The sequence below is a fragment of the Acomys minous genome (genome assembly GCF_964271855.1).
Source record: "Acomys minous genome assembly, chromosome: 4".
Taxonomy (NCBI): domain Eukaryota; kingdom Metazoa; phylum Chordata; class Mammalia; order Rodentia; family Muridae; genus Acomys; species Acomys minous.
Genome location: NC_140486.1, coordinates 115,181,479 through 115,206,118, shown reverse-complemented (window position 1 = coordinate 115,206,118; position 24,640 = coordinate 115,181,479). Strand labels below are relative to the sequence as shown.

General features: G+C 42.0%; 1 protein-coding gene across 1 annotated transcript; it reads right to left on the bottom strand.

The window, feature by feature from the left end:
- Positions 1-314: 314 nt before the first annotated feature.
- RBM44 (RNA binding motif protein 44) lies at positions 315-24,640 on the bottom strand. The gene is made up of 15 exons (XM_084780655.1): positions 24,256-24,640; positions 18,779-18,869; positions 14,668-16,181; positions 14,362-14,420; positions 12,807-12,977; positions 12,020-12,211; positions 11,731-11,815; positions 7,931-8,045; positions 6,911-7,039; positions 4,996-5,075; positions 4,827-4,897; positions 4,329-4,614; positions 2,367-2,512; positions 2,107-2,252; positions 315-1,178 (listed from the first exon to the last, which is right to left on the bottom strand). The coding sequence occupies exons 2-14, from the start codon at positions 18,849-18,851 to the stop codon at positions 2,123-2,125; spliced, it is 3,051 nt and encodes a 1,016-aa protein (XP_084636781.1). The 5' UTR covers positions 18,852-18,869; positions 24,256-24,640; the 3' UTR covers positions 315-1,178; positions 2,107-2,122.

Here is a 24,640-nt window from a genome sequence, read left to right as displayed (position 1 = left end):
TACGTAGGGCCATTTGTCCATGTAGCCTTTCAGTGACATGTTATATGATTTTATATTTAAGGAAAACTGCCATGACTTTATAATTTGATGTACTCAACAAACTAATTATTTTTTAGTTTAGGTATATACACACTGAGAAATCTAGTTCTTGGCAGATATGTGAAGTGAATCTGGAAATAAATGAGACAATATAATTATTAAAATAACAGGAAAACCTTGGGCCAGTAGTTACTATTTTACATTTCCACATAAAGACTGGTGATGGCTCACATTTGGAAACCCCACCACAGAAAGCACTAGAGTCAGAGAGGAGCTACAGGCTGACCACCTTTATTAAACACAAGGGTATCAGATATAAATGCTTATGAATAAATTTTAATCAAGCAACAACAATGAAGTATTACATAGAAGCCGTTTAAATGGTTACAAAAGCACTACACGTTAAGGTCACTATCAGCACAGCTGCAGCTTTAGCCGGTACACGGCTACTGTAGACAGAGGGTGGGCTGCTTACAGTTTATACTGCTGTCAGACAGGAGCCACATTAGCCTTCGAGAATTGCTGCCATTTATCTTCTAGCACAAGATAACTTATGAGAACACAGGCCAGAATCTGGTGACCTTTCAAGTTCCTGTGCTGGGCCACAGTGCACCTGGGAAAGCGTTCACTCGGCCTTCAGAGAAGAGCACTACAGCACCCCTACAGGACTCAGCTCACCTGTACCCCATGTTCCAATCTGAGTTTTTAAAAACTGAAACTACAATGTGAGCTCCGAAAGAAATTCCATTTTTACATTTTGGATTGTGTAGACATTTTACATAATTTTTACATATGCTATGAACTTTGAAACACTAACAGTAAATTCTTTTTCTGGACAGTATTTTAAAATGAACTTATTAATGATGATTTATAAACAGACATGACCACAGTGTTTTCTGATTCAATATATGCAGCTTGAAGTCTTGAGTAATAATTTTGAAATAAAGTTTTAAAATGTAATAAAACATACACATTTTAATACTACAGTATGTACTGCTGCCAGATTTTAGAGGAGGCCTATCTAATAGAACAAAGTGCTCGGTCCAATGACAGAGGTGGCCTGACTGTATCACCACAACTTTTTCCTAAATGCTGAAGAACATTCTCTGATGAAAGGTACTCATACTTCCAAATATTTTCTATAGGATCAAGAACACAAGAGGAAAACAATTAAATGTGATTGTACCAAATACTATATACAAAAAAACTTAGCGGTGTTCTTTATTACTGTATTATTAATTTTATAACTCGCTTGTACATTATATGTATTCCTTTCTTTTTCAAGACAGGATCTCATTATTTAGCCCTGGCTGTGCTAGAACTCGCTCTGCAGACCAGCCTGGCCTTGAACTCACAGAGACACGCCTGCCTTTGCCTCCCAAGTGCTGGACTAAAGGTGTGCAGCACCACTGCCCAGCATGTGCATTCATTTAGTCTATTCGCTGATGAGTCCTATCATTAACTGCATTACTAAATTAGGAGCAGAAAGAGGTCCCCAGCTCTCACACATCAGTGGCTATCATAGTAGTAAAGCTGCTAGAGCCAGATGTTGAGCCAGCATCACTTACTGTGAGATACCAAGCTACTGGCATGAGCATACCCCCAATAGGAACTTTCTAGCTGTGTCTTCCTTTGTACAATTTGCATTTGTTTAGAAACATCCTTGTTGAGTTTAATCAAGACCCCATTTGCCTGGGAGCAGTGCTACCCAGAAGGGCTGGCTGAAGTGCTAACTGGGCGTTAGGCTTTTGACGCTTGCTGCCTGGGCCTCACTGTTTATTTCTCTGCCTCATGGTCTGGCCATGATGCAAGGACTGTATCTACACACTCCTGCCACCATGGAGCCTTCCTGCCGTGTCACCCCCACCATCCCACCGTGATGGACTATATCCTTAGGAACCAGAAGCTGAAGCAAACCTTCCTTCTGTCAGATATGAGCAAAGTAACTGACACACTGGCTTTAAATTCAGTTAACTAACATGATATACTTGTTTTAAAATGACCAATTGCTTTATATAAGAAAGAAAATCTTTAAAATTTAAGTATAAAAGCACATGAGTACATTACCTATGTATTGCTTCATTTATTTCAAACGGGAAGCAGAGCTTCTCAGAAAAGATGAAGTCAATTTGACAATGGTATTGATGGATAAACCATTCAGAAAACCTTTATGATTTATCCTCACTTCCTGAAGAGCCTCTATAATGTGGTCTCTATCCGGGAGAAAAACAGGCATGAGCAATTCTCTTCTAAGACACCATGTGTCTATCACAAGCTCTGGACACTGCATTCTCACACACAAGTATCGAATTAGCTTTAGTTAGTACCTGCTGATGTCTGGGTGCAGCTCGGCCAGTCTCCTCATGATCTTGGTGAAACTGCGAAGGTTCAATGTATTTGGAGGTATCAACTGAAGAGGTGTCTCAGGTAATAACTGACTGGATTCAATCTTGTTATAATTTTTCTTGACACCCTAAATAAGTGAGATAAATGTTGAAAATATGAGCAAAAACTGTTTAAGAAACTTCTAGAAAGGCCAGAGAACTAATATAGTATATCAACAATATAGTATATCAAAGATGGTAAAGGAGGGAATGGGGTAGAAGGGATAGAGGGGAAGGGAAGAGCGAGGGGATAACAATCAGGATGAAATGTGAATTATAATAAAAACAATCAATTAAAAACAGAGATGGTAACCGGAGCTTCTTTCTCCACACATTTGTACTCAGAGCTTACAGCGTGTGCTTTCTTTACACCTGCCCTCTGCCAACCCCATACCCATAGATCCAGCTGACTGGACCAAGGAGGGTTGTCTCCAGACTACTGAGTGCCGGGCTCCCAGGCCAGGTCATGTACACCCCTGCCTACGGAACTGGAAAATGGAGTAAACAAATTCAGTCAAATACTCACAGAGCCTGACTGAAAATGCTACAGCTAGAGTCATGTGAAGTAGGGATGCAGCAAAGAGGCTGGGAATTCACATGGAGAGAGACACAGGAGGAGCAGACAGACGCAGCAGCGGAGTCCACGTGTGCTGCAGTGCGTGGACCATGGGTCCCAGACACCCAGCGTAGCTCATGTAGTTTCCTCCTTCCCTGCTGTGAACTAGCATTGTGGACTCTAAAATCCACCCTTAAATATGAAGTGCCAGGGAAATGAAGGGCAGCGTTTTAAAAGGGACTGCCATGGTCAAAGAGGCCAGGCGCTCACGCAGGCAGCAGAAGGAGGAAGACCAACAGCGAGGTCACCACCGACAATGGACAGGACAGTTAAAGTGGAATGGAGAGTGAAGTCAGAGTACAGGACAAAGAAGAACGGTCAAATAAACGAAGGCGCAGGCTCTAGGCTACTTCACTGAAGCTTGGCAATGAAAACACAGGACGAGTCAGGGGAAAGTTCAAATGAACGCAAATGCGATCCTGCTGGGCTTAGGAAGGGCAGAGAAAGATCTGAGTGGAAACGCAGTCACCAGTGTGTCTAAAAAGGGCACCAGATAACTAAGAGTCAGGAAAGGGCTCCATAGGGGACAGACGCAGCAAGCATCAGCACAACAGAGTACTATGGGAACACTGGTGCTGTTCTGATTTTAGTCGGGGGTAGGGGGGGGGCATTTGCCTAAGTTCATGTGTCTACTCATGAACACCAAGAGGAGTGAATTTTATTGCACATTTAAAAAAAGGAGGGGGGGCTTTCTGGGCGTGACGACCTCCCTACGAGAACACGCCTCTCTCAAAGGATCTCCTTCATCCCCCTCCAGAAAAGAGGAGGAAACACAAGAAAAAGTACCCAGTACAGAGCCCCAATTCCTACTTTATGGTTGTGAAATGCCCAGGATGCTAGAAAATCACCACAGTTTTTAGCCATGCACAAATGAGTCTTGTGTGTTGGCTGCTCACTGTTCTGTCAGCCTACATGCAGGACAGCAAGGCTGACAGAAGGATGCTCCCTCAAGATGAAGCAGCACTGAAAGATCTAATTCAAGATGAGGGGAGCCACCTCAATAAACACACTTTGGACATAGAAAAGATATGGAATGCCACTAGATACCAAACATTTTGTTGAGCAAAGCAGTCACATTCCAGGAAGCATTTAAAACTGCAATAGTGTGAAGATGAGGGTTAAAAAATTAAAAAACCATGTTTTGTAGTTTTGAGAAGTATGTGGTGGTGATGGTGGGGGTGGCAGCAGTGTTATGGTGGAAGCCTCTTACTGGCCGGCTGGTCATTACAGCAGCACTCCCAGCAGCGTGGCCCATACAAAACCACTACTAATCAATGAGGAAAACTAACCTGGTCCAAGGGAGGAAACATGCTGTCTTGCTCAGACTCCAGCTGCCTTGGTCTCGTTCTGGGCAGCTTACAAGTGGGACAGGCAGGGCTGCCTTCTTTGTTTGTATTTTTCTCCAAGTGATTCACACTAACGCTAGTCGCAGTTTTGGACAAAAGTGGTGGTGTGTGTTCTCCAGGAATTTTCACAAGTCGCACGTTCACTGATTTTCCATTGATTTCTATACCATTCATTTCCTTCACAGCCATCTTTGCATTGCTATTTTTCGCAAAAGCAAGAGATGCATATCTAAAACATGAGAGCAGAAGACCAAGGCTCTTTGTTAATGACCAACTCCCACTTGCTCTTGTAAGCACTAAGACAGCTTTCACAAGAACAGCTAGCTGCTCTTAAAAGGGTTCTTAACCTGGTTGTTTCTTGATTTTGATTTTAGACAGGTTCTCTGTATTTAGTCCTAGATGTCTTAGATAATGCATACTAACTGAATTTGGGCAACATACCTGTAATTAGGAGAGTCATAAATTGAAATTTCAGAAACTTGGTATTTCTGGAAATGAGACCTTAAGTCAGCCTAAAAGAAGAAAAAAAAATAAAATTTGTAAAAGGTTGAAAAATTCACAATAATTTATAAATTTCAAAGTGAAGGCACCAAAGAAATTCTAAGCATACCTCAGATACAGAAGGGCAGAGACCACCAACGTGTATCAAAAAGCCTTTACCTCTTCGAAGCAGTTCAGCATTCTTCATTTCTGCTTATAGAAAAAAAAAAATCAGAGATGGCCCATTTGACATCAATATTTTAAAGAAAAATGCCAACAATGTTAAGTATTTCATTTTGTTTCTAGTTACAAAGCTTAGTTATTGACTGATTGTGTATATCTGTTGTATATGCATGGGTACATACATGTGAAAATCCAAGGACAACTTGTAGGAGCCAGTACTCTTCTTCTACCATATAGTTTATAGGAAATAAACTCAAGTCATTAGTCTTGATGGCAGGTAAATGCACTTGCTGCCAACTTGAGTTTAATCTTTAGGACTTACGTGGTGGAAGGAGAAAATAGACTCAAAAAGTTGTCCATAAAAAAAGTTGCCATAGCACACAGCCTCACACATGCCCACAAAATAAATTAAAAATAATAAAAGTTAGAAAATGTCAGTATTAAACCAAGCATGTTGGTGCACACCTGTAACCCCAGCACTGAGAAAGCTGAGGCACAAGGATCGTAAGTTCAAGGCTAGCTGGACTACATACTGTAACCTTTTTTGAAAAACAAAAATAAAATCCCAAATAGAAATGGCAAGCACCACAGATTGATGCCAGGAATCTATAACATCAGTCTTTTTCTGCATCTTACTCATGTCACCCTAAAATAAAGAAGTTGAGTTACTCAGTATCTACTCCCTTAGAACTTGAAAGTTCACCTCATGCTTTGTAACTACAAAACATCATTTATCTCTGCTGCAGAGAAATGCTCTTAGAACAGGGCTTGGGGAGGGAGCGGGGGTTGTACACAGGTCTTTAATGCCTGGTGTCACACTGGCCAGAGAGAGTGGTCTGGAAGCTCTCTCTGAGCACACTACTTGCTGGGAAACAGCATAGCAAGAAAACCTTTGTTTTAGAGATGAAGCAATGACAAGTATAGGCCTTGCCATTATGGAAGGATACGTAACAAGAAAATGGGGAGCAAATAACTTGACTTTAGATGTGATTCAAGCTAAGATTATAGATTTCCTCCTATTTGACAAAAGTGTGTAAAATCTTTTGCTCTGTTTTCCTGGTGTCCTCTGTGGAGAAGACTGGGTGTGAAATAAGATCCCATCCATTAAGTGCAAGTTTCCAGCAAGCCCTGGCAGCACACAGAAGGCATACACACAAGTGTACACACTTGTCTAAAGACTTTTTAGTTTCTACTTTTTATAATGTTTATGTAATAACAGAAGATCTAGAAATTGCATTTTTCTTAAGTAGTAAGAGCAGCTTAGCCTCTTGAAATGGCTGTGAAAATTAAAGGAGGCTGTGACTACTGTTCTTGTCTCACAGAGGAGGCTGCTGGACTAAGTACGGACTTTGGCAGTCTTAGTCACACATCTACTAAGAGGTAGTGCTGGATGCAGGCATAGTCCCACATCGCCTCTAAGACCTTGCCTTCCTCATGAACTTACTAATCTGTTCAACCATCTGGGTAGTAATGTGTGTGTCCTGGAGAGAGACCAACCAAGCTCCTTCTTCACACTCTGGATGCTGACACTGCAGTCAAGAGCTGCAGTAGCACAACAGCACTGACTAGGACTCACAAGCTCCTCCTACTCATCTCCTCTCCTTTCACCAGTCCAGTAAAACACTGCTCAATGCTGTGGGCTGAGCACTGGGTCTGAAGAAATGAGAATGCAATCATCACTTGTTCTTTAAAAAATTCACCTCCGACTGGCCACTTTTGTCACTTTTTATAAACACAAGGAACAAGTACAAAGAGGAACAAAAGACTTTTATAGACTGTTTCCCAAAGCAACATAGAACAAGTAACCACCATTTTCAGGTAAGCTAGGTTATACTTTTTTCTTTAAATTCTCAAGAACCAACCTAATGGACTCTTTGGATTCCATCCATCATGTTCCGTTCTGTTTTCTGGAGTCTCCGAGAAATCAGCTCCATTCAGCCTCTCTGTTGCATCAAACCAGTCTTCACTTCCTTCATGGACATTTCTGTACTCTAAGGCATTGAGCACAAGGAACCTCTCAGGCACACAGTTTTAACACCTCTGACAGACAAGGATGCGCTTTATGGGGGGCCTAGATATGAGTGCTGTGGAATAGTGGGCCAGGGAGTCTCTGATTGGGTCTTGTTAAAAGGCACTGAACACAAAGCTCTTTTCAGTCTGAGGCTCTGCTCCCAGTGTATCAAAAGCCTTCTCTTTCACTTTTGTGAGTTACCCCATGGATTAAATATTTCTTAACAAATTCAGTAAACATGTTGCATAACTTGTTTTCTGGTTTTTTGTTTTGTTTTGGTTTTGGTTTTTGGAGACAGGGTCTTATTATGGAGCTTTGGTTGTCCTGGAACTCACTATATAAAGGCCAGGCTGGCCTCAAACTTACATCCTAAGTGTAGAGATTAAAGGTGTACCCTACCGTTCCTGACACATTCATTACTTGTCTTCTGGAAGCTATACAAACAATCTATTTTTGTCGGACAGTGGTGGCACACGTCTTTAATCCCAGCACTCAGGAGGCAGAGGCAGGTGGATCCCTTGGAATTCGAGGCCAGCCTGGTCTACAATTCGAGTCCAGGACAGCCAAGTCTACACAGAGAAACCCTATCTCGAAAAACCGAAAAAAAAAATCCAAACCAAAGGGGCTGGAGAGATGGCTCAGTGGTTAAGAGCACTGTCTGCTTTTCTAAAGGTCCTGAGTTCAATTCCCAGCAAGCACATGGTGGCTCACAACCATCTGTAATGAGATTCGGTTCCTTCTTGTGGTGGGCAGGCACACATGTGGGCAGAATACTGTATAGATAATAAATAAAATCTTAAAAACAAACAAACCAAAAAACAAAAACAAAAAACCAAAACCAAAACCAAAAAACAATTTTTTTCATCCTTACCTTTGTCATCAAGTTTCAGCTGAGTAAAGTCTATGTTTATATCACTGTGTTTGAAGACATCATTCACGGGTGACTTATCTTGTGGAGGATGATTATTGCCAGATACAAAAGACATCTGAAGATTGAATAGAACAGCAGCAAAGATAAGAACTAAGAACCACTGCATTCTACCTGGTGACAGGCATTTTCAGTTGCATTATTTTGCCCTCCAAATAATGAAAGCTAGGACAGAAAAACCATTTTCATTTGACTTTGAAGTGATAATACTCAGTAAAGGCTGTTAGTTTTCATCAGTAAGAATTTGGGTTTTAATTCTGTGTACAGTGATGGTTCAAACACTACTGTTATTTGTGAGTTTTTATACATTTCAGTGTGTAAGCTTTTATTTAGGGAAATGGAAACTCTGTATGGAGACCTGAGTTGTTCTCTACATCTACATTTTATGAAAAAGTCATTGATAGGTTAGAACACACTTCAAGAGTAGTGTTTACCTAGACTGCGTGAGGGTCTGTGTCTCATCTGCAATACAAACAAAAACAAAAACAAAAAGCAAAGAATACCAAAAATCAAAAAACATAAAAACCAAACCAAACCCCCCAAACAAAAAACCCAACCCAACCCAACCAGACTCCAAAACTCCAAACAAACAAAACCCAAAGATATCTTTAAAAAAAATTACCATGTAGCATCATAGGTAACATGTAACTATGCTAAACCATGAAGACAATATCTGAACAGCATACCATCTTTTACAACCAACCAACCAATTTAAACTCACAGGCATCATATACCTCCAGGACTAGTGAGATGGCTCACAGGGTAAAGGAGCTTGCCACTAAGCTTGACAGCCTGAGCTTGAGCTCTATGACCCACATGACGGGAGGAGACAAGTGACTCCTAGTTGTCCTCTGACCTTCAGGTGCCCTGTGACATACATATGCCTACACACACATAATAAGTGCAAAATAAGAAGTAACCTTATATTGTTTTATAGTCAAAACAAAGACTATAAAACTATATTACACTGCATTTTTGTGAAGGAGTTTTTTTTTTCAGTACTAGAGATGGAGCCGTATGCATGCTAAACAAATGCCCTACAAGAGCTGTGTCCTCAGCACTACTCCTTGTAGTTTAAGGTTTTTTTTTTTTCCCCTGGATCAACATGCTGCTCTACAGCTACACTGCCAGCTGCACTGGGACAACAGCATGGATGTTAAATGGCTAAATTTAAGAGGGAACAGCTCTGAGGCTAGCTGAGAAATGAATAAAGATTTACAGATGCCTTTTTTCTGCTCAAAGAGCAGAGAACTAGCCTTAATTGTTCTGTGCACCCTGCACACCTAATACATTCATAGTTTTAGAAGTGTATAACGCTTGTGAGAAATTATGTTTTTAGGATTAAAGAACAGGACACTGATGCTGGATCAGACCTGACAGGATTCATTCTTCCAGCATGCTGAGATGCTGACATCCTGCATCCTTCAGTACCAGCCCCAATGCTTTGGCTGTGGTTTCTCATCAGAAAAGGACAGCCTCAAAGAAGGCTCCTGATTCAAATTGGTCCAGCATTTCAGACTGTACCACACAGGACTTAATATTAAACCCAGAATTTCTCACCATTTAGAGACTGGACCACAAATACTACTCCTAGCTTGTTTAACTATTTTTTTCCAGTTCTATTTGGGCTCCTATATAGGTATTCTCTACCCCAAATCAGCCTGAAGAAACTTTAAGAGAAAGATGCCCCATTTCCCTTAAGTGGGGTTGGATAGTTTTTGGTTGTTTTCTTGGGCTATAGATATATATTGTCATTAAAAGGCGTAAAGATAGGGGTTGAAAAGAAAGAAACAGAGTATAGAGATATGTAAGGATAATAGGACAAAAAGTAGATTATTGAATCTACTCCTCAACTCAAGGCCTTGTTACTCACAAATAAGGTTAATTTTAATTCATTGATATAGAATTTTGTACATTGATACAAAATAAGTTTAATTTTGATACATTGAAATAGAATTCAAATTTAATATTATCCTTCACACATTATACTTCTACTCTAGTATGAGGTATTGCACACATACAACTCAATTAATCCATGGTTTACTTCCAATACTCTGATAGTATTACTGTAGGCTGTTTAGGATAATTAAGTAATGCAAGTCAATTGTTGATCACTTCATGGTCATGACAAGTATAGAAATATACATGCCAGGTTTAACAGATATCATTCTAAAGTTAGATAAGGTCTTCAAAAACCTCAGAACCTACAGAATATGGCACTTAAACTTTTTTAAAATATTACTTTAAGGATTCTTTGACAATAAGACAAGTTAACTCCTGACAACACCCAGCCTACTTCAAAGATGATGAGCATTGAAGAACCTCCTAGTACAGATGGCTTTAAGTGTGGCAAAACAGCCACTGGACAAAAATGTACTTGTTTCTCCCACAGACAAAACTCTGCCTAAAATTGGCAAGCATGGATGCAGGCAGAGTTGATGGCCAGACTCTGCCAAGATAGGGTAAGCAAGTCCTCAATAGCTCCTGCCTCACAGATATGTCTGTCAGATATACTGGGCCAGAAGGCCGAAGATGATGCTTTAACGTTATAAAGTTTTGGGTGACTGTCTCTGTCAGTTTTTTTCATTTTGGAAGCTGTCAACCTACACTTGCTGTTTACTTAGGTAGTTAAAAGTCTCTGATGGGGTTGAAGACCAGATAGTTAATTTTAATATTAAACTTAATTGTTTAGGAGTTAAGATACTTTTAGGTCTAGATAAAGATTTTAGGTTGATAAGTATAAACTTTAATAGAGACTGATTTACATTCAGAACTTTAGACTCACAAAGATAGACTAGATATTTTCTTCAAGGTTGCCAAATAGCTTTTGATTAAACATTATGTATGTAAGTCTTACATATTGGTTTTTATAATACTTCGTAACTGTACTTACTGTATATAAAAAGAATGTCCTTCTTATTTAAACAGAAAAGTGGAATGTTGGGGGGATGGTCTGATGTATTTTGATGCTAATTAATAAAAAGCCATGCCACCAGGGCAGGGCAGATGAGAGAGGTGTGACTAAGATTCCCAGGTTCACAGAGAGAGAGAGAGGATCCTAGCAAGGGAAAAAGAGGGACCAGCGGAGAGAAGAGGAAGAAGAAGACCCAAGGGGAGAGGAGAGGAGACAGCCACCAGGGGTTAGATGGAGGAGAGGCACATGGCCGGCGTGGCTGGGGATTCGGCCCAGATGAAGAACAGTAACAAGGTTTTGGGATTATGGATGGAGGTATCATGACAGAAATTATTAGGAGCAGGTGGCATGGGATTGGGGCAGGTATGGAAAGTAGTTTAGGGGATTAATATCTGCCCTGCCCCAGGTTAACTGGGGCTATTTTAAAGTATAACAGGTGTCTGTGTCTTGGTTGATTGCTAGCGGGCTTTACTGAAGTCATAATAATTACGGGCCTGATAATAATCATTATTAGACTGTACAGACAATTAAAAACAATATCTTACTGCAAAATAGAAGGTGGAGACCAGAAAACTGCAGGACAGCTACCCTGGCATAATGCAGTAGTGAGTCTGAGACCTAATTTCAAAATGGAGGCTAAGGACTGAGGTTGTCTTCTGACACCCACACAGCCAGCGCTGGAACACAGCTGCTCTGACTAGTGTCCTCTTACCCTACCTCCACGAATGCACATGTGGAAGGCTCCTGAAGAATAACACCCAATGTTGAACTCTGGTCTCCACATGCATGTGTACACACAAGCATGCAGATGTGCCTCTTCAATTCTTACCTGGGACAAGGTATTTTGTAGGCTTGGAGAAACATCAACATTAGGTACACTTTGATGATCTAGCTCAGAATTTGTTCCTGAAAGGCTGAATAGATAACATTTCCTTAAATAATTTATCAGTGATCTCAAAAAGAAATAAAACAAAAGTTAGATATATGGCTTAAGTAGTTTTAAGAGCAGGTAAAACTGTAATTACCTGTATTCTTCTTCTTTCATTAGCTAAAAACAAGGGAAAACAGATTTAGTATATTTTCTGTCTGAACAAAGTAGAAGTTTTATTCTAGAGCACATACATACCCTGGAAGCAAAATCAGAGAAGGCAGATAACAGTCTGGACTCCATGGACAGTGGAGGCAGCTCTTCCAGTGGGATGCCCTTGTGGACTTTCTCTTTCAAGCTCATGTATCTAACTTTCAAGTCTTCCAGAACAGACATCAGTGCTGATCCTAATTCCTTCTTAGCAGAGTCACTTGGTAAGTTCCTGTTCATAGTTAAGTTCACAGAACTCCATTAGTTAGGCTCAAGTCACTCACATGACATACCATGGTATCACACATTTAGCTCCGGCTGTATCAGGTCTCTGATGTACCTGTTAGGTACATGGACCACAGTAGATACATTCTCTAGGGGGCACTACAGCCACCTGAGAGGGAAGCCAGAGAGAATGGGACAGAATACTATGAAGAAACCTCAAGTGACCTCACAGTCCTGACTTTATAATCAAACTGTAAACCCACTTATTTCACTGGGTTAATCACTTCAACCACAACTCACTGTGACACGTAATTGTGTCGTGTTTATTTTTTAATCGGATCTCAAAATTTAGCCCTGGCTAGCCTGAAACTCACTAGGTAGGCTAGGTTAGCCTCCAACTTAGTCATTCCCATGCCTCTGCCTCCCAAGTGCCAGGATTATGACCACACTCAGGAAAGGATTTTTTTGAAATTTATTACTTTTAAGGAAACTGATAACCCAATTATAGCCTATGTTTTGTCTTCAAAAATTTAAATTAGATTTCTAGAATAATGTCATAGTAATAAATTTTAAGACAATCTAGATTTAAAATCGATGACCACCTATTGAATCCTGCTCTATTTTCCATTATAAGTTTGTAAATGTGACAACAATGATGGTGGCACATCTGATAGCAAACATCCAAAAGGTGCATCTCTGCCTTCACAGCCCTCTCAGTGGTTTTCTCACAGCACTTTGATGGCAAATTCATCTCTTCACAAAGTTGAAATGCCCTTTAAAATAAAAGACAGTATTAGGTAAGATTCTGAACATTTCCTACAGTAGTGATAGTCTTCTTTCTAAAAGCAGATCTAAATTAATTTCTTCTTTTTGTTTTGCTTATTTTTCAAGGCAGGGCTTCTCTGTGTAGCCTAGAACTTGGCTGGCCTTGAACTCAGAGATCCACTTGCTTTTGCCTCCTGAATCAAAGGTGTGCACACCACACTGCCTGGCCAGATTTTAAATTTCTTACATTTCTCTGTCAAGTTTAAGTGAATTCCTACTGAAGGGGGAGGCTATAGGAACACATCATCAAGATTAAAGCATAAAAGCTACGTCTATTGTCAGAGCTGGAAGCCACCTCTGTGAACTCTTTCTCTCACAGAGCGGGTACCATCCTCAGGTCTATTCATCCAGATGGTTGTTTTCAGTCTCGGTCAAGGTTTGGCCAAACTTTTTGTAGTTTTACACATTTTAGGTTGAAACTGTTGGTAAATGTATTATTTAATGAAAAATTGACATGATTTACCCTTTCCTTAGTTATTAAGAGCCACTCATAAAAACAATATTTTGCTGTATGTCAAGAAGCCCAAAGCCAGGCCAGTGAGACAGTTCAGTGGGTGAAGATGCTCGCCTCTAAAACTGACAGCCCGAGTTCAATGCCTGAGCTCCACACTATGAACGAGAGAATCACCTTCTGCAAGCTGTCCTGTGACTTCCACATGCACCTGTATCTCCACATAAAGAAATGTAACTTAAAAGTTTTTTTTTTAAAGCTCAAGTCATTAGAATTTTGAGTTGGTAAGAGTTTTCAGAGACTCCCTCAACTACCAGTTTCTATCCACCACTGTTTTAGAGGTTTACTATTTAAATTTTATGTTATAGCTTTGGAATGCCAGACTAAATTCAGTAGGAAAATGAAAAAAAAAAAAAAAAAAAGCAAAGCACACAACTTCAGAGTATGGTTATGGTAATGTATATGGCTCCTGCTTCCTGCACTCTCACGTTCTGGCTCTAGTTGTATTTTGGATCATTAATAAATGCAAAGTAAAACCAATGATGAAGGTTTAAAAATACATTAGTGTGTACAGGTATTCTTCAACTCTATGTTTAACCTATGGGTGATTCCAAAGGGAAAAGAAGGAAACTGAGTTAGCATGGCTATGGCTTGAACAAGGCAAGAGGATGCCTTCTGAAGGAATGGTGGCGCCTTGCAGGCTCTTCAGGATGAGTCCTACATTTTACGTTGCTCAGTATCTGCCTTCTAGAAGGAGCAGACAAAATGTGAAGTTCCAAAAGTCCTTTTAGTTCCATGTGGTTAAATATGCTACAGAAAATAAATACAACTTTGAGTTTTTCTTTCCCATACAGACGTATGAGTTTATACAACTGACCTACCTCTCAGGATGTTTTTTTCTGTCTGTGGTATCCAATGTTTCTCTTGATTCTGAGGAATTCTGTAAACAACATAAAGTGAAATTAGAAATATATGACAAATATGTTATACATGGAGTTTCAAAATGGTAAAATGTAAAGCCAAATTTTCAATTTTGTGAGTGTCTGCCACCAGAAGACAGAGCCAAGGCACACTATGTTCCTTGCCCTTCAGTTAGCATCTGCTTGCTAAGACTCCAATACAACGAGCGGAGCCACATCCATATCACGTTCACATCTGTACACTACAATGTTGATACTAGACTTTACCTCACTCAGGGAGCTCCCGCCAGGCTGTAAACAGGCAGCTGGGAGGGGCCTTCCTGATTCTTTTGGTGCAGCTGTCCATGTGTCTGCACACTTCTGTCTGCATGGCCAATCTGTGGTGCAAGCCATGCTTTGTTTCTCACTTTGCCACTCTTCAGGTTGAGTTTTTTCCACTATCTGCATCTCTGGGTTGTTTGATGGAGACACCATGGAAGACCTTGCATTTGTGTCGCCGCTCACATCCAGTGTCCACTGAGCTGTGAATATAAAGCTTGCTGCATCTGGCACTGACTGAAGACACCTTTCCTTCACGTCAAACAGGCATGCCTTGTTTGTTGCACTGCTTTGTACATGGTGTAGGCCGCTGTCCTCTACTCCTGCCTGATAATCTGAGACTTCCACCCTTGATAGCATAGGAGAAAAAAAGCCTGGCTCAGGGAGGCTTTTGTATTGCAAAGAGCCACAGAGAGAAATGACTGAGTCATCAAGAATAGAAGTCCCACAAGCCTGGCAGTCACTGTTAGCCTTCAGCTGTGTCTCAAGGGCTTGGGCTTGGGGAAACACGATGGGGCTCTCAGGGTGCTGTAATGCTCTGTTCTCGAAAACTCTACTTCCATGAAAGTGTTTACTTTCAATTGCCTGAGAGTTCATGTCTTTAGTATACATTTTAATTTCAGGTACTTTTTGAGGGCTTAAGGGAGAACTGCTTCTCTGTAAAATGTCCTCAAATGCATTGTGGTATGTTAAGCCAACCTCTTGTTCCTTACAGTTCTCATATTTTGGTTCATGATATTCTTTCAATATTTCAGAACTCTGAGATGTAGAGACTTGAGGTGAACATTCCTGTGCAAAAACATTAAGTGACACCAAAGTGGGACTAGGGCTACTCTCTAATTTAACATGATTACCTTCTAGACTGCCATCACATTTAACGTCACAGCTTGTAGTTTTCAACTCACTAACATACAGAGTAGACCTGCCTACTCCTTTAGCTGGGTCGAAAGGTAAGTGCGTACTGATGCACTCCTGCTCTGCACTGTGATACTCCTGCTGCGAGTCATCATCCAGGCCGCTTCTGTGCATGTCTCCACGGTCAGCACTGGAAATCTCGTGGCTTCTTTCCAATCCAATACTACTATTATTTTGATGGCCCAAAGTGTCAAAAAACACCTCCACCCTTTTGTGCACTTCAGGATGTAATTCTGAATATAAATGAGGAAGATTTTCATTCTTGAGTTTTGATTCTGAATAATGTATAGAGTATGTCTCATTCAAAACAGCACAGTCAATACTGTCTTCAAACTCACTTGACTGAGAGAAAATATTCTCTACATTAGCATCTTGATTTACTGAAAAAGATGGCCCCGAAAAGTCTATCTTATCAATACTGCTGATTTCTTTGTCACTAGCTCTTTGTTCTACTGACAAGGAGTCCCATTCAGCATCAGGAAAAGTCAATTTGACTTCGTTGCAACCATTGGAAAATAACACATTTTCTTTAAGATCATAAAGTTTATCTGTTCAAAACAGTAAAAGAGAAAATGTCAACAACATTATAGAAAGCAAACACTGGAAAAGACTTGACATAATCTGATCCTAGTTACTCTAAGTCCTGGGCTACATTTACATCATCAATAGCAAACAAAGATACCCCAACTTAAACTAAAACCCAGCTCCCAAGCAAGCACACTGAAGCCCTAGCCCACTGTGATGGCTATTAAAGATAGGTTAGAGATAATTAGGATTGGGTGAGGCCCCGAGGGCAGGACCCTCACGATAGTCTTCAAAATGCAACAGACTGCTTTTCTTTTGCTGTCAGGTCACACAGCACACTAAGATACAATATGAACCATTTACCAGCTGGGAAGAGAGACCTCAGGAGGACCTGATCATCCTAGCATCTGACTCTCACACTTCTAGCCCCAGAACTATGAGAAAATCATGTTTAAACACTTAATTGATGGTGTTATGTTATAGCGAGCCAAGGTGACGCAGTCCCATGATTCTTCCTGGATTCTTTCACTGGTGAATGGTCTTTTCTCTATAGGGCAGCCACTTCACTTTTGGACATGTCTAATAAGAAACTCTAAAAAATAGTATCAGTTAATAAATTTTGGGCTGTTTACTCGGGTCAGTTGTAGTGTTTAAATGAAGGCAAGAGGACATTGGTGCTGCCCCCACAACTTATGGCTTTCCAAAAAACCAACCACAGTTAAAAGCAAAGTCCTGACCATTGTGCTAATGGAACAGGTGAATCTGAGGAGAAAATGAGGGGCAGACTTTGAGGAAAACTTTATATTTGCCCAAGTGTCTTCAAACAAAACAGACACATTTGTCTTAGATAAATCAAACAACAGGCGCAGCTGGCTGTGTGAACAAATGCAGCCCTTGCAGGAAACTAATCCAGCCCACAAGGAGTAGAAGAGCTGTCTGAGTGGAGTATGGGCAACTTGTAAGACCTTTTATAAGGTGCTAAGAGATCTGGCTCTTACCCAAAGAGAAGGGAGAGCTACTGCAAGCCTCTTAAAACGGTAGTCATGTGACTGGGATTGAGTTGTAGAGAGCTCTTGTAAGAGCAGGAAGCTTAGAAAGTGAAGGCAGGTAGACCAGGAGTGCAGAAGTAAGATGGGAGGGGGCACTGAATAACAGATACTGAATAAATGTGCACAGAAAAGAAACAAAACTATTATAAAACAGTAATTACTTTTGTTCCAATGCATTATGGAATTTCCTATTTCATTTTACTAAAAAGCACAGTTGGCCCACTTTATTTCATGACCCACTGATAGGTCACTAGCTGCTGAAGTACCACTGGGCACTACATCTGAATAGGAATATTCAGCACTAAGACCATGGACTGCCATGAAGAGCAGGTGTATAGGAGGGAAGGGAAAAACAAGACATAGGAGGAGGAAGACAGAGTTCAGCCCAGGCAAAGGGAATCCCAAGTTACTGATAAAAGATCCAGCTGTGAATGCTCAGCAATGGAAACGTTTTTGTTTCCTCAGATGAGAGCTGGACCCAAGCTTTACTAATACATGGCTTGGGCTGACCTGGGAGTGTTTCTATCTATCTATGCCTAGGCCTAGGCCTGGAAGCTCTAGCCTCTATACAGTCTAATTTTCGGCAAGCCGGGACCTTGAGGGCTTCAGCTTTCAGGCTCCATTTGCTAGAATGTTTTCAGCCTCTGAGACTTACTGCTAAATAAGCTCACCCTTTCTAATTCTTTCTGAACTCTGGTTGGCTAGCTTAACTCATCTGTTCTGGTTCAAACTGGTTTTTCTCCACACTTCTTACTGAATTGTTCTGCTTGGAAACACTGCCTCTGAACTCCACAAACTGAACTGCACCAAACTGTACTGCACTTCCAAATTACTGTTTTCACCAATTCCCCTGCCTTGCCCCCCCCCTCCCTTTTTTTTGAGACAGGGTTTCTCTGTGTAGCCTTGGCTGTCCTGGACTTACTTTGTAGACCAGGCTGGCCTCGAACTCAGAGATCTGCCTGCCTCTGCCTCCCAAGTGCTGGGATTAAAGGCGTGCGCCACCACTGCCTGGCCGCTGCGCTGCTCTTAAACAGCTTCTCTTTCCTGTCTATTCTTATAAGAGTAGAGCATATCCTGTCTCTGACTCATTCTGTCAAATATTTCTCTGATTCATCACTTTGTCTCAATTAACCATCATTGTTTGGCATTAAAGGTGTGTACTAAATTCCAGCCAGAGTAGCCACATGTTGCTGGATTAAAATTCCTCTACACAGCAGGCTGCAATAAACACAGAGATTACATAAAATTATTTTCCTATATCTGGAACACTAACTGATTTTTATGCTTATGATATGAGTTAATATATTTCTCACTTTAACTTTTTATGCTGTCTTGTCGTATTACAGTTTTAGCAGATTAGTTAAACAGATTAGTCTTCTCTGGACTTACAAGGTTTCCTACTACAAAATAAAAGCAATTTGCCCACAGCTACCCGAAACTCATGAGGGAATTGGAAAGTTATAGCTGTGCTGAACTGTTCCAGCTTTCTGGGAGACTCTTTAAAGCAGCAACCCTGAAGGGAAACCTTTGTTTACAATTAGTAGCCATCGTCAACAGACTTGGATCCTTACCTTTTTGGAAGTTTCCTCCGTTTTTGTGGTAATTTTTATTAGAATCTGTTTTTACTATTGCAGTAGCCTGCATAGTTCAAAGATGCACATTCTAGAAAAGGTGTAACATTGAACTATTAGTACACTTGGCATGGAGTTATAAAACCTAGACATAAACAAAACAGTAGTTACAGTCAAAGATTCTAATATCAGAGAGCCAATAAGCATTAAAACATTGAGTAACTTCTTTTGTGGGAGTGGGAGAGAGACAGGGTCTTATGTATCTCAAACTGACTTCAATTTCACTATGTAGCAAAGGATGACTTTCATGCAATGACCCACTGTCTTCCAACTCTCAAGCACTGGAACTACAGGTGTATGCCATCATAGCTAACTCATGCGGCATTGTGGATTGAATCCACGGCTTTGTGTAAACACTATCACTAAGTTACATCTCTATCTAGCCATTTTGAATAACTGTTTTAAAAGCATGAATTTACAGCTAGACAGTCTTTTCTATTTCTACAGTAGATGAAACATAAGGCCAGGTATCTTAGTCGCTGTTCTATTGCTGTGAAGAGACACCATGACCAAGGCAACTCTTATAGAGTTCAAGGCTTACAGTTCTGAGGCTTAGTCCTTTATCGTCACGGTGGGAAGCACGGCGGGCACACAGGCACAGTCAGCAGCTAAGAGTCCCACATCCCGATCCACAGGCACAAGAAGAGAGAGACTCTAGACTTGGCATGAGCTTTTGAAATTTCAAAGCCCACTCCAAGTGACTCGCTTCCTGTTCCTACCAAAGAGTTGTACTCCCTGCTGACTGCTCAAATATATGAGCCTATGAGGGCCGTTCTTATTCACTCCATCACAGCAGATCACGATGTCATGGTAACCTTAAAGACTAATGTGAGTTTGTTGTCAAATCTAGATAGAAACTGTTTCCCGAACAATCTGTAGAATTCTGAAAAACCAACAAGGAGTTGAGAAGGAGAGTAGCCTGCAAGCCTGAGGAGCCACGTTCAGATCCTGCGCATCCATGAGCACGCAGGCACTCCAGACCGTACAAAGCTTCTTTTGATAGTTTGTTGTAAGTAACAAAGCTAATTTCCAAGATTCCATTCTTTCCAAAATTAAAAATCAACAAAAAAATTTTTTGCGGTCTGGTTTGATGTTTTTCCTGTTTTTCAAATTTTCTTTTCTTACCCAAAGCAGCATAGATAAGGCATCTATTGAGATAGCTACTGAGATAATCATAGGACTGCCTAAGGTTGTGCTCTACCGCAAACTTCATAATGAGGAAAAAAGAAAACAGGGGAGATGAAGACGGGGCTTAGCTGGGCAGTGATGGCAGTGACGGCAGTGATGGCAGTGCACACCTTTAATCACAGCACCTGGGAAGCACAGGCAGGCAGATCTCTGAGTCTGAGGCCACCCTGGTCTAGAGGGAGTTCCAGGACAGCCACGGATACACAGAGAAACCCTGTCTCAAAACACAAAACAAAGCAAAAACCCCAAAAGGACAAGCAGAACAGCTCAGCCACGGAAGTGCTAACCATGTAAGCCTGACAAGCTGAGGTAGATCCCCAGAACTGATGGAGAGGTGAAAGGAGAGAGCTGACTCCATGAAGCTGTCCTCTGACTTTCACACGTGCTATAGCATGTATGTACATTTATCCTTCCTTTGTTGGTCTACCCTTCTCGCACACTTAGACACACACACAACCAAAAATGATTCTAGGAATCTCACTCCAACTGTGTCTCTCCTTCCGCAGTCCTTTTGACTCAAGGGAGTACAGGAACAAGTATTTGGGAAAAATGTGAGGCTACCTGGCTTCTCCAAGTTGCCACTGATACCTGACTGGGAGCTGTCTACTTTAGAGAGAGAGAGGTATGGTTCACCATGGAGCTGCCCCAGTGCCACAGAAGGTTGGTAAATGATGGGGCTCTGGCTCATTGAGATTTTTTTCCCCTTCATAGCCATGCTGCTGTAGCATGCTGGTATAGTGCAGGGCCCATGCTCACTGAAGCTGGCAGGTTTTCCTGGCCATACACCTCTGAGACACCTTTGATTAGTACCCAGTAGAGCCACTGAATTCTCTAGGACTAATTTTCTCTCATGGGAAGCAAAGTTACTGAAGGCCCTGTGTCTTATGCAGACTAAATGTTCACCTGTTAGTTACAAAAGAATGTTTTTCTTCAGTGTATGCCTGCTTGTGATTCAGAAGGGCACTGGGGGATAAGCTCTCCCCACACTGTGGACAGCAGTGCTGCTCAGCCTGTGGTGTGGCTGGGCTGCTAACAAGGGCACTGTACCTGGGCACTGGTTGTCTTAGTTAACTGCCTATTGCTGTGATGAAACACCATGACCACAACAACTTGGGGAGGAAAGAGCTTGGCTTACACTTCCATAGGTGTGTTCATCATCAAAGGAAGTCAGGACAGAAACTCAAACAGGGCAGGAATCTGGAGGCAGAAGCTGGCACAGAGACCAAGGAGGGGTGCTGCTTGCTTACTTGCTCAGCCTGCTTTCTTATAGAACTCAGGACCACCTTCCCAGGGGTGACAGCACCCACAATGGGCTGGGCCCTCCTACATGGATCGCTATTAAGAAAACATCCTACAGGCTTGCCTAAAAGCCCAATCTTATGGAGGCATCTTCTCAATTGAGGTTCCCTCCTCTCCAGTGACTCAAGCTTGTATCAAGTTGACATAAAACCAGCTAGCACAATGGCAGAGGGGCTGACAACCGGAACATCAATTTTGACAAAGGTAGGCTGTACTCAGATAAGTGGGTGTCTGGTACCTCCGTCCCAATGTGGCTGTTCTTGCAATACTTGGTCTTGCTCTCATCCTGACACTTTGTTTTTAAATCATTTTAATTTAGAAATAGAAACCATCTTAGAAGAAATGAAACCCATTAAGCATACCTACAGGCTTTCCCCCCTCGCGAGTCCCTCACAGCACTCCCTCCTTCACTAGGTCTCATGAGGACAAAGTATTCAGCCACCCACAGTAATGTCATTTATAGGGATACAGACCAGCTCCACAAGGAAGCCAGCGAGTCCCATTATAGCAAACCCTACTGCTGTGGCCATGGCTATCTTCTGGGATCCTTTTTCCATCAGGTTTGGTGCATCTTTTAACTCATCAAATTGAGCCCTTTACAAACTATCAAGTTGGCTCAACAAACTACATCCCCTCATCCATGACTGTCTGTGGGATGGTGGTTTAAGAAAGCGGAGACATGTAGTCCAGCAGAGTAATGGACACAGCTCGACTCCATGCTCGGTACTTTCTATTGGCTATTAGATACAAATACTTTCTTGGAAGGATATGGTTTCCATAGAATCTAGGCTTTGGCTCTGATAACTCTTGGTTATCATGAGGGAAGACAAATGATTAAGCAGGCTATTGCTTTCTACCAAGTTGTCTTACTGCCTGCTTAGCCGCTGCTGATATGATGAGGTAGCCTCCCCCAATCTTTTCCTAACAGCATGTAGAAATGCCATCACAGTGAACCAGGGGGGTGATACTAGGTGGATATTGGGAAACAGTGTGCAGACCTTCAAGTAGTCACCGTGGAAGTGACCTGGGAACTGACTTTATCTATGTTGATGCTGTCAGAACAGCTAGTATCCACACTGCCAATTTTCACTTACTACAATGGGGCTTGGGACTCTTAAAAGTCACAGGAATCCTCTAGCAGTAGTGTGTTGGGAATCTAGCAATCCATGTGCATCTGAATGTGTTAGGGCAACTACTTAGGAGAGAGGACAACTTAGTGAGACCCTGTTTCAAAATAAATATAAAGAAAAGAGCTTGGGACTGGAGAGATGGCTCAGTGGTTAAGAGCACTGCCTGTTCTTCCAAAGGACCAGGGTTCAATTCCCAGCACCCACATAGCAGCTCACAAACTGTCTGTAACTCCAAGATTGGACACTCTCACACCAACGCACATCAATTAAAGTTAAATAAAATGTTTTAAAAAAGAAAAGAAAAGAGCTGGCATTCAGCTCAACAGTACAGCCTAGACTAGCTTGGACTGCATTAGGCCCTAGGTTCAATTTCTTTGTTTGGCAAAATACATACATACAGCCCTAAAATTCCTAGCTCACTTAGTCCTTCTAAAGTCCAAGCTCCACCTCGACTAAAAGCCCTTTCTATTCAAAAGCTCTGTCCTTGCTTCATGGTCTGCAATGTGCTTTCAAGAAGGAAGTCTGGCTATCACAGGGTTTATGTTGGACATTTCCTTTTCCTTAGACATCACACTCCTATATCGTCCATTGTACTGTATTGTAAAACATAATTTCACACAAGATAGCCTAGGTTTTTTTTTTAATGGCAAGGCAATAAGCTTTAATTTGTTTACGTTCTTGGAGGTGGTGGTGAATGCCTTTGGTACCAACACTTGGGTGGCAGATCTCTCTCTCTCTCTCTCCCTCTCTCTCTCTCTTTCCGAGACAGGGTTTCTCTTTGTAGCCCTGGCTGTCCTGGACTCACTTTGTAGAACAGGCTGGCCTTGAACTCACAACGATCGGCCTGCCTCTGCCTCCCAAGTGCTGGGATTAAAGGCATGCGCCACCACCGCCGGGCTTGGGTGGCAGATCTCAATGACTTTGAGGCCAGCTTGAACTACACAGTGAATTCCAGGTCAGTCAGAGCAACATCTTGAGACCCTGCCCCCACAAAAGCAAAACGAACAACAAAAATCAAAGTAATAAATGATGTTACTTCCTTAAATTTGGAAATGAAACCACACATTCATAAACGACCCTGGGTGAAATAAATCACAATGGACATTAGAAAACATTTTGAAATTTAGTATGTAGCATGCAGCTAAAATAGTGCTTAGGAAAATTTACAGCTTTAGGGATTAGGCGATATAAGTCAGTGCTAGCCTAATGTCTCAGGCACGGAAACTGGGTTCAAGAACTAGCACATCATTAACAGAAAAAAAAAATACTAAATACTTTTTTTTTAAAGAAAGATTTATCTATTTATTTATATGAAGACTCTATTGCATGTATGTGTGCCTGAGGGCACCAGATCTCACTATAGATGGCTGTGAGCCACCATATGGTTGCTGGGAATTGAACGCAGGACCTTTGAAAGAGCAGGCAGTGCCCTTAACCTCTGAGCCATCTCTCCAGCCCCCTAAACACTTTCATTACAAATGATTTACAGTAAATGCCGGAAGGTTCTAAAGAAAGTAGAAAAAGCATGTCCTGGAAAGATAGCTCGGTGGTTAGGTGCGCTTCGTGCTCTATGAGGCTGCAAGCTTGCTTCTCGGCACCCAGCCTTACGCTCTATCCCCAGCGCTGCGACTCCCAGGCCAGCCTGGGCTACCTTAAGCCCTTGTCTTAAAAACAACGAACCCACTGCACCGCGGTGGTGGGATCACAAATGCAACAGAGCCGGGGCCTCGCTGCAGGACAGCGAGGTGGGAACAGGATCCCAGTGCCACCAGCCCGGGGTGGGGGTAGGGGTGGGCTCACCATGCGCCGTGGCAGACGTCCCTTCCTCAGCAGCTCTCCGCTAGGCAGCCACCACCACCTCCTCCGCTTCCCAACGGGGCTTGTCGGGTAACGGCTGCTGGCGGCCCGCCCACCGCTCGAGGAGCTCTCCTATTGGCCTGTGAGAGCTGGCCGGTGCCATGATTGGCCAGGTAGGTTCGAAAGCGCGGGAAGGAGACACAAGCTCGTCTCGCGAGACTTGGCGGGCGCGATGATGCTGATGAGCTTCGTGGTTCGTAGAGCTGTGTGTCCTGGATGTGGTCCCTTCATTGCTTCCTGGGTCCCCTTCTGCAGGACAAAGGGTCCTAGGGTGGCGCTTGCTTGCCTCTGGGACAAAACTTATGGGCGCACACCACAAAATTCAGAA

Coding starts and splice junctions, on each gene's coding strand:
- RBM44 (XM_084780655.1), bottom strand. CDS start 18,851: ATGCAGGCTACTGCAATAGTAAAAACAGATTCTAATAAAAATTACCAC. Junction 14,421..14,667: donor GCGGGAGCTCCCTGAGTGAG/GTAAAGTCTAGT, acceptor TGTTGTTTACAG/AATTCCTCAGAATCAAGAGA. Junction 12,212..12,806: donor AATAGAGCAGGATTCAATAG/GTGGTCATCGAT, acceptor AACTATGAACAG/GAACTTACCAAGTGACTCTG.